This window comes from Crocodylus porosus, unplaced genomic scaffold, assembly GCF_001723895.1.
Source record: "Crocodylus porosus isolate Cpor-Errol unplaced genomic scaffold, CroPor_comp1, whole genome shotgun sequence".
NCBI lineage: Eukaryota > Metazoa > Chordata > Crocodylia > Crocodylidae > Crocodylus > Crocodylus porosus.
The window spans coordinates 17,257,303-17,265,873 of record NW_017728932.1 but is presented as its reverse complement, the minus strand read 5'-3'; the positions used below and the strand labels follow the sequence as shown (position 1 = coordinate 17,265,873).

Sequence of the window (8,571 nt, the reverse complement as noted above, 5' to 3'; positions counted from 1 at the left end):
GAGCGCGGCCCCGGGGCGGGGGGCTAGGCCGGCCCCGCCGGCGCAGGGGGCACGCGGGCTGCAGGCAGGGCAGACCCCCCTCCCGCGCTCGGCTCACACACGACCCCCAGGCAGCGCGTCTGGGCATGACACTTTATTGAAGAAACAGATTTATGATACAAGACTGTACAGCTCCACCGCCCCCGCACACCCCCCAGGCAGGACCAGCAACCAGCTGGGCTGGGCACGGCGCAGGGCAGGGGGCCGCAGAGAGCACCGGGCACCGCGAGCTACAGGACGGCTGCTGGGCACTCGCTGCCGGCCGCCGGCTTCAGCCCCAGGTACCGGAGCACGTCCTGCAGCTCCTGAGAGCTCGTGGCCACCACGGCAGGAATGGAGGACAGTGCCTGGGGGGCAGGAGACAGGTTAGGAGGGGAGGAAGCTGCCCTTGCAGCCCCCAGGCCATGGGGCAGCTCCAGCCCCCAGCAAGAGGCCCAGGCAGGCCCCACATCACTCCCTAGTCCCAGGGCAGGACAGATGAGGGACAGGTCAGTGGCGCCAACTCGCTCCTGGGGCTGGGGTGCAAGTGCTGCAGGCCCAGGGCTCCTGCAGCTGGCATAAGCCACAGGCACGGCCCAGCCAAGGCAGCAGGAGCCAGGAGGGGTGACCTGCAGCATCCTGGGCTGGCAGGGGAAGGGCAGCTCACACCGGGGCCCAAGGAAGGGCCTCACCTCCTTGACCTTCTCCTCCATCTCCTCCTGGCTCTTCAGCACCTTCTGCACCTGATGGAGCCGCCCCTCAAGGATCCGCCTCTGCAAGGGAGAGCGGCAGCTGCAGGCCTGCGCCAGGGGGCAAGGCAGGGGGCTCTGGGGTGCCGCCCCGGGCTCCTTACCTGCTCTAGGTACTTGCTGGAGAGCAATGAGATCTCGTTCCCCTTCTCCAGGAGCAGCTCCCGCAGCTTGTTCACCTGCAGAGCAAGTCGGGCACCAGCTGGGAGCAAGGGGCAGCCCCACATGTGGCCCCGAAAGCGGCCTCCGCACTACCCTCTGCTCAGCCCTCTCCCTCCCCTGGGAAGGGCCCTGCTGCCTCCCGGGAGTCAGGCCGTGGCTCCCAGCCCAGCCCGACCTCCCTGGTGGGGAGCAGCACGTGGGCCACCCCCGAGGCCCTGCCCACACGCCAGCCTCACCTCCTGCCGCAACCAGACCTTCTCCTGGATGTTGCTGGTGTCCGCAGGGGGCTGCTGGCCCCTCACCTCCTCCCACAGCACCTTGGCCTCTGTCTCGGCCCGCTGCAGTGCCCGCTGCAGCTGAGACACCTCCGTCTTCAGGCCCTGGCCACAGGAGATGGGGGTGAGACAGGGAGGAAATGGCACAAGGGGGCCCGGCCTTGGCCCCCACTAGGTGTGGCATCCAGGGGGCTGCGTGTGACCCCCCCAGCCCAGCCCCAGGCAGCCCTCCCCTCTGTCCCAGCCTGCGTACCGTGACCTCGCCACTCCTGTCAATGAGCTGCAACATCTTGTCCTCCTGCTGCTGCACCACATCCTGCAGCTCCTTCTCGCTCTGCCGAGAGGGGCCACATTCAGGGCTGGCCTCTTGGGGCCCCAGTGCTGCTGCAGCTCCCCCCAGACAGGGCACGTGATGGGGGGAGCAAGCGCCTGCCTGGCCATGGCCTGGGGCCAGGAACAGCTCTGCCGGGGAGCAGCGATGGCCAGGACCCCAGGGCAGGACTGGCACGCCTGCCACGGAGCCCCAGGCAGCCGGGCATGGGCAGCTGGCCAGAGGCCGGCCCAGGCCTGGCTCCGTGACTCAGCACCGCAGTGTCAGCCCAGGACAGCGGGCAAGGGAGCCCCAGGGGACCCCCCGCTGCAGGAGAGGCGGCTGGAACCAGAGCAGCGAGTAGCTGCGGGGCACGGAAAAAGCCAGTTACCCAGATCCTCACGTGCGGTGCAACATGAGCCGCCCGGGCCCGTGTCCCACATCGGCTCTCCCCCAGGGCTGGCGCTGACCCACTTTGCGCCCGCTCACCTGTAACTTGACTCTCAGCACCTTGTTCAGCTTGGCGATGCTGCCGTCGCGGGCGTCCAGCTCGGCCCCCAGGGTCTCCAGCTGCTGCTTCAGGTCCACGCTGCGGTGGGGGGCGGGGGAGGCCTGGCTGAGCTCAGGCTGGGGACACTGCTCGCAGGCTGCAGTGCTCCTGGCCTGCTGCCCCCAGCCCTGTAGGAGGTGGGGGGGACCCCCAGCTGACTCCCACGGACCTAGGGCCACCCCCTGCACTGCCAGGAACGAGCTCAGCACAGCATGAGCCCTGCTGGGGGAGGTGGGGGGCTGGCGCAGCCTGCGGTGATGGGACCTGGGCCCAGGGGGGACAGAGTGGAGCCAGGCTGGGGGCACGGGCCGCCAGGTGACAGGTGCACACAGCGGTGCCGGAGCCAGACTCACATCTCTGCCTGCAGTGCCTGAGCTCTCTCCTGCTCTGCCTCCTGTGCCAGGCTGCTCGCGGCAACAAGGTCCGCGATGGTGTGCCTCAGCTCCTGCACGCGCTCCAGCAGGCTCGCCTCGGCCTCGGCCTCTGGGGACAGAGCCGCACCTCCATTGCCACCTGGCACCAGCCCCGGGCTAGGGCCCGCGGAGCACAGGCAGTGCTGAGACCTTTGCCGGTCCTGCCTGCGAGGCCCGTGCCCCTGGGGCAGGTGGACAGGGCTAGGGCGCTGCCTTGGGAGGACTGCCCGGGGCGTGGGGGCCACGTGCTCGTACCTGCTGGCTTCTGAGGAGCTGCCGGCTCGACCTTGGCGAATGCGCTCCCGACTCCAGTGCCATCGCCATCGGGGTCTGCGGAGAGCATGGAAGGGCTGGGTCTGCAGCACCTACCCAACCCAGTGGGCACCAGGCACTGCTCCCCCGCTCCTGGCAGCACAGCAGGGACGAGGCCATGTGCTGGGCAGCAGGAACCAATCCTGAGCGCAAAGCGCAACCTGCACACCCTCGCCAGCGCTGCCACTGGAGGCCCTGGGCTGGCCCAGCCAGGCTGGGGTTGCAAAGAGCCAGGATGCTGCCTCACCCCCCGCCCTGTGCGAGCAGGACAGACGTGGCTCCCTCCTACCTTTCCCTGCCATAGCTTTCAGGACACTGCCCACGAAGGAGGTATGTAGGCGGTGCGGGGTCTGGCGGGCAGGGGTGCAGGCTCTGCTCCAAGACGAGGCTCCGTCAGCCTGGGGCGACAAGGGGACAGGTCACGGCCCATGGCATGGAGCCCATAGGGGCCAGGCACTGCTCCCACCCTGCCCTGTGCCACCAACCCACCTCTTCCTGCTGGGCAGCACGCAGCGCCCGGGCAAGGCCCAGCAACTGGTCAGTGCCCCGGGCGATCTCCGACGAGGACTTCAGGACCTCCTCCCTCTTGAGCTGCAGGTCCTGGAGCTGCGCCTGGCAGGCCTTCAGCTCCTGGCGCAGGGCGCTCTCCTCCATCCTGGGGAGAGGGAGGGACAGGGTCAGTGGTGCCGGTGGACAGGGGGACACGGGGCTGGTGGGGCGCACTGAAGGGGGAAAATGGGCAGGATCTCTGAAGCCAGAACAGCTGCACAACAAGGACCACATGTGCTGGGCAGGGCTGCCCACAGGACCACCACACACCAGGGCCCCATCCCTGCGCCAGGGCCAGGCTGGGGCTCTGCCTGCCCAGAACTGGTGACAACACGCCGCTCTGCACAGCCCATTGCGGGTTCCCCTGCCCTCCCCGCAGCCGAGGCCCAGGGGCACGAGGCAGAGACAGCCGTACTTGAGGCCATGGTAGGCGTCCTGCAGCTCCTCGTGCTGCATGCTGCGCTCCCGCAGGGTGGCCAGCGTGGACTTCAGTTTGTGCTCCGTCTCCAGGAGCTGGGCACGGGACACGCGGTTCTCCTGGTCGATGAACTGTGGGCACAGAAGGGGCGTGGACAGTGCACACGGTTTAAAACGGGTGGGCAAAATGCAGCCCGCGGGCCAGATGAGACCCTCCAAGTCATTCTATCCGGCCCACGGGGTCCCTAAAAAAATTTAGAAAATTAACGTTTATCTGCCCCTGGCTGCCTGTTGTGCAGCCCTTGATGGCTTGCCAAAACTCAGTAAGAGGCCCTCCACCGGAAATAATTGCCTGCTCCTGGTTTAAAACATCCCTGTGGGCCTGGGAGGTGGCAACCTGGCTCGTGGCTTCCAAGGGGCCACATCTCCAGGCCCCATTACCCAGGAGACCCAACAGCTCCTGCCTGCAGGCCACATGCTCAGCCTGGGCAGCCATGCTCCCCCCAGCATGCGTCATGGGCACAGTCAGTGGCACATGGTGCCAGCCCCACCTCGTGGCATTCGGTCATCTCCCACAGCTCCTGGCGCAGCCCGTCACGCTCCTGCTGCAGGGCCTCTTGCTCCTGCCTCAGCCTGCAGCAGGGAAGGAAGTGGTGATGATGTGCAGCAAGACCCAGGGATGCTCTGGCAGCCATGCCGAGCTCCCGCTCCCTCCCCGCAGCCCACCCGGCACGCACCACGCCGTCTCCTGGGCGTAACTGGCGTTTTCCTCCTGCAGCTGGTCCCGCTCGACCTCGACCACGGCCAGCTCCCGCACCGTGGCACTCAGCTCTAGGGCACAGTGCAGGGGTCAGGTGGCACGCACTGGGCCCCAGGCACCCTGCTCCATGCAGCCAGCACCTTCACCCTCCCCCCGGCTGCTGGCCCACAGGAGGGCAGAGCCCACCGACCCCGAGGCCAGGCGACCACTGCAAAAGGCCTTTAGCCTCCCCTGGCCAGGGCACGGAGGAGCACCGGGCTCCACACACTTGTGTGGGCAGCCCTGGCGAGCCCCACACTGCCTGTGGGCAACGCACCTGTGCCCAGACGCGAGCTGGCTGTTGTGAGCTGCTCCACCTGAGCGACCGAGTCCTGCAGCGCGGCCAGTGCCACCTCCCGCTGCGCCGTCACCTCCTCCAGCCTGCTGGACACCTGTGCACAGAGCGCGGCCGGATGCTCACCTGTGGGGGGGACCGCAGCCGGCCCCTTGCCCAGCTGCTCCCCCCAGGCTTGGAGCAGCACATCCACGGCAGCCCTGGCAGGGGCGACAGCCCCGCTGCCACACCATGGCCTGGCACTGTGCCCGCCTGGCCGGTCGGGCAGAAGGCGAAGCCCCCGTCCGGCTGCAGCTGGGCCGAGGCCACAACTGCGAGGAGCGCTTCCACGGCCCTGACCCGCTCACCGCCGTCGTGGCCTGCAGGGCCTCTTCCTCGCGGCGCCGCGCCTCGTCCCGCTCCTCCAGGCAGCGCTGCAGCTTGCTCGCCACCCCCTCCAGCGAGCTCCGGCCCCGGGACAGCAGGGCCCTCAGCTGCTCTTGCTAGGAGGGAGGGGGGAAGCGCGCAAGATGAGCTCTCAGACCACGCGCATCCCCAGGCTGGCTACCCCTAGCTCCCGCCCCTACCCTTACAGCCGCCAGCCAGGCTGCCCACGGCTGCAGCCCGGAACCAGGGCACAGATGCAGGGAGACCACGAGGCTCCAACCCCTCGGCCCCCCCGCGTGCCCCAGCTGGCCTCACCCCCTGGCCCAGGGCTCGCCGGTCATCCCGCAGCATGAAGAGGGAGGCGGTGGCGAATTCCAGGAACGACTCCGACTCCAGGGCCCAGGATGCCTGCAGGAAGGGAAGAGGTGTGGGGTGCTAGGGAGCACAGAGGGACCTGCCAGCTGCCAGGAGAGGCCAGGCCCAGCAGCACAAGGCTCTGCATCTCCAGCAAGGCCTGTGGTCCCAGCCCACACGCGGGGAGCCCGCCCCAGCTCACCTGGTGCCGCCGCGCCCCCTCCAGCAGGGCACAGAGCTCTCTCTGGGCCGCCAGCCCCAGCTCGCTGCAGCAGATGCGGGCGCTGGAGTGGCAGCGGAGCTCCTCCAGGACTGCATCTCCCTGGGGTGGGGCGGGGAGGCACAGAAGGATGGGGCTTCAGTGCCAGCTGCAGATGGCAGCCCTGGCACTGCCCTTGCCAGGCCCCAGGGCACACGGAGCTGCTGCCCGGTGAGAGGTTGCGGCATGGCCGAGAAGGCAGCCAAGGCGCTGGGGGGCTTGCACCCCGGTCCCTCCCCATCACACGCTCAGGGCTGGTCCCCACCCGGAGGACATGGAGTCACCCAGCTTGTTCCCAACTGCCAGGGACCTTGCGGGCAAGGGGATGAGGTGGGGCTGCCTCCAGGGACATCAAGCACCGCCAGGGGCTGGGACCACCCACTGCCCGGCTGTGCTCCCTGGCAGGGCTGGGGCGCGAGGGGCTACTCCTGTCCTGCTCAGCCCCCAGCACGGACGCAGGCCTTGCCCCTGCCCGACGCGCTCACCGCCTCCTTGGCCTGCAGGGCCTCTCCTTGGCAGCGCCGTGCCTCGTCCCGCTCCTCCAGGCACTGCTGCAGCTTGCTCGCCACCCGCTCCAGCGAGCTCCGGCACCGGGACAGCAGGGCCCTCAGCTGCTCTTGCTGTGAGAAGGGCCGCAGGGCACTAAGGGGAGCTCCCGGCGCAGCACACCCTTGGCCGCAGTCACGCCAGCCCCCGCAACTCACGCCCGCTGCCACAGGCTGCCACCAGGCCCGGCTGGCACCCCAGGCCGAGTGCTCCCTCACACCCTGCCATTCAGGACCTGGGGCAACGCTAGCAAGGCAAAACTCCTCTGAAGCAGCAGTACCTGTGGCATGGCAAGGCCTTCCCAGCAGCCCTGGGCCCTGAGGCCAGGCACTGGAGAGGCTACACGCGGTCCCCCAGGCCCAGCAGCCCTGTGTGGACAGGGGCCGTCCGGGCAGCTGCTGGGCTCTGGGGGAACGGCAGCATGCCCCCGCCCCGGCCGCGACAAGGAGCGCGAGCGCTTGGCCAACAACGGGCTGGCGAAGGCCGTGCCTAGGACTGGAAGAGCCAGTTTTTCCATCTCCTCCGAGGAAGACATCAGAGACGGTGGAAAATTACCAGGCAGAAGGCAGAACTGGAGGGAGCAGGGGAGCGCGAGCGGAGCTGGGGACGACAGCTGACGGAGAGCTCTGGGCCAAGGGGTGGGAGCAGGGCTGGGACTCTGGTGTGACTCGCACCCCACGCCCCTGGGGGGGACCCCCGACCCCAGAGAGCGCAGCTCAGTCCAGAGCCCCAGGGATCCAGCCTCTGGCAGGCCACGAGGCAAGATGCCGGTCTGGGGCCCGGGCTCGGCTGCTGCAGGTTTCAAGGCTCTGGGGCCCCTGCTCGTTGCAACTCCGGGGAGCGGCCACCAAGCCAGGAGGCTGCAAAACGCCTTTGTGCCACCGCGCCCGGCCCGGCCTCACCTCCTGGCCCAGGGCTTGCCTGTCGGTCTGCAGATGCTGCAAGGAGGTGGCTGTGAAGTCCAGGAAAGCCCGAGACTCCAGGGCCCAGGATCGCTGGGGAAGGAAGCCGAGGCGTTAGGCACAGGTTTAGGGAGCAGGTCACCAGGGCTGCTACTAGGAAGCGGGCACCGGCCAGAGGTTCCTGATGTGCACAGGGTCCGGCCCGCCCAGAGCTACAGCACCCTTCCCTGGAGCAAGGCAACCCCACACCGGTGCTGGAGGAACCTGGATAGGAGGCCCCGGGCATTCAGCAGCGCCAGGTGCAGGCGGCACAGACAACAGGCCCTGACGCGCTGCCCCCTGCCCGCAGCAATTGCCCCCCTCCACCCTGACACGTACCATCTCCCCTGCGGCCTGCTGGACCGCCTGCTGCAGGCCCTGCTCGCTCTCCCGGTGCCGCTGCAGGGCCTGGACTCGCTCTCGTGACTCCAGATACAGGTCGTGATACAGCCGCTCCTCCTGGAAGACATGACACCCCCTCAGGGCTGCTGCCTGGCAGGGAAGGGGCGGGGGGCACCTCCCTACCCAGCTGGGCACGGCCCCACCCGCTCGCAGTGCTTCCCCCTTGCAGCGCACGTGCGTCCAGGCAAGGGTAACCAGGGCAGCAGTAACCCCGCACGCCCAGCCAGGCGCGTGATGCGATTAGCAGCCCCGGGGCCCCGGCAGCTCTGCCAGGCCGCGTTACTTCCACCCTGCTTGCTGCGGAGACAGCGTGCCGCTGGGGCTGCAGCCCAAAGGCAGCCTCCTGTCGCAGCCGCTCTGGCCGTGGAGAGCCGGGCTCTGGGGTGGGAGTGCGAGGGCCAGGAGACCCGGGGCGAGCACCGGAGGCCGGGCCAGAGCCTCTTACCGCGCCAGGGCAGGCGAGCTCGGTCTGCGTGGGCACGTCGCGCTGCTCGGCCGGCCCCACGCCAGGCGCCGGCCCCGGCCTCTGCTGCCAGCCCTGCAGCTGGTGCGAGAGGGCCTCCACGATGATGAGGGTGCTCTCCAGCCGCCCCTCCAGCTCCGAGCGGGACACGGAGCTCAGCTGCTCCCGGAAACAGCTGCGGGGAAGGAAGAGGTGCCCGAGCTGAGGGAGCCCCGGGGCGCCGGGCGGCTCGGTCCCCGGCCCGGGGGCTAGCGCTTACTGCCAGAGCAGAGAGTCGGTCTCGGCCGCGCTGTCCTTGGCGCGGCGGGGCCCGGGCCCGGGCCCGGAGGTGTTGGTGCCGCGCTCCCGCAGGGCCCGCGGGGAGGTGCCGGTGCCCGCCGAGGCGGCCGAG

The 8,571-nt window shown here is 69.3% G+C and overlaps 1 protein-coding gene across 1 annotated transcript in view; it reads right to left on the bottom strand.

Moving 5' to 3' along the window:
- Positions 1-122: 122 nt before the first annotated feature.
- LOC109316965 (sperm-associated antigen 5) overlaps positions 123-8,571 on the bottom strand; it is a 12,007-nt gene continuing 3,558 nt past the window's right edge. The window contains exons 11-31 of the mRNA XM_019545334.1: positions 8,163-8,339; positions 7,655-7,774; positions 7,277-7,369; positions 6,314-6,448; positions 5,772-5,891; positions 5,531-5,623; positions 5,197-5,331; positions 4,832-4,946; positions 4,493-4,586; positions 4,307-4,388; positions 3,754-3,887; positions 3,279-3,444; positions 3,079-3,187; positions 2,737-2,807; positions 2,418-2,545; positions 2,004-2,103; positions 1,458-1,538; positions 1,166-1,309; positions 872-946; positions 711-791; positions 123-386 (exon numbers count right to left, since the gene is read on the bottom strand). Coding sequence (XP_019400879.1) covers positions 270-386; positions 711-791; positions 872-946; positions 1,166-1,309; positions 1,458-1,538; positions 2,004-2,103; positions 2,418-2,545; positions 2,737-2,807; positions 3,079-3,187; positions 3,279-3,444; positions 3,754-3,887; positions 4,307-4,388; positions 4,493-4,586; positions 4,832-4,946; positions 5,197-5,331; positions 5,531-5,623; positions 5,772-5,891; positions 6,314-6,448; positions 7,277-7,369; positions 7,655-7,774; positions 8,163-8,339 — 2,370 coding nt within the window. The 3' untranslated portion in view covers positions 123-269. The remainder of the gene's footprint in view (positions 387-710; positions 792-871; positions 947-1,165; positions 1,310-1,457; positions 1,539-2,003; positions 2,104-2,417; positions 2,546-2,736; positions 2,808-3,078; positions 3,188-3,278; positions 3,445-3,753; positions 3,888-4,306; positions 4,389-4,492; positions 4,587-4,831; positions 4,947-5,196; positions 5,332-5,530; positions 5,624-5,771; positions 5,892-6,313; positions 6,449-7,276; positions 7,370-7,654; positions 7,775-8,162; positions 8,340-8,571) is intronic.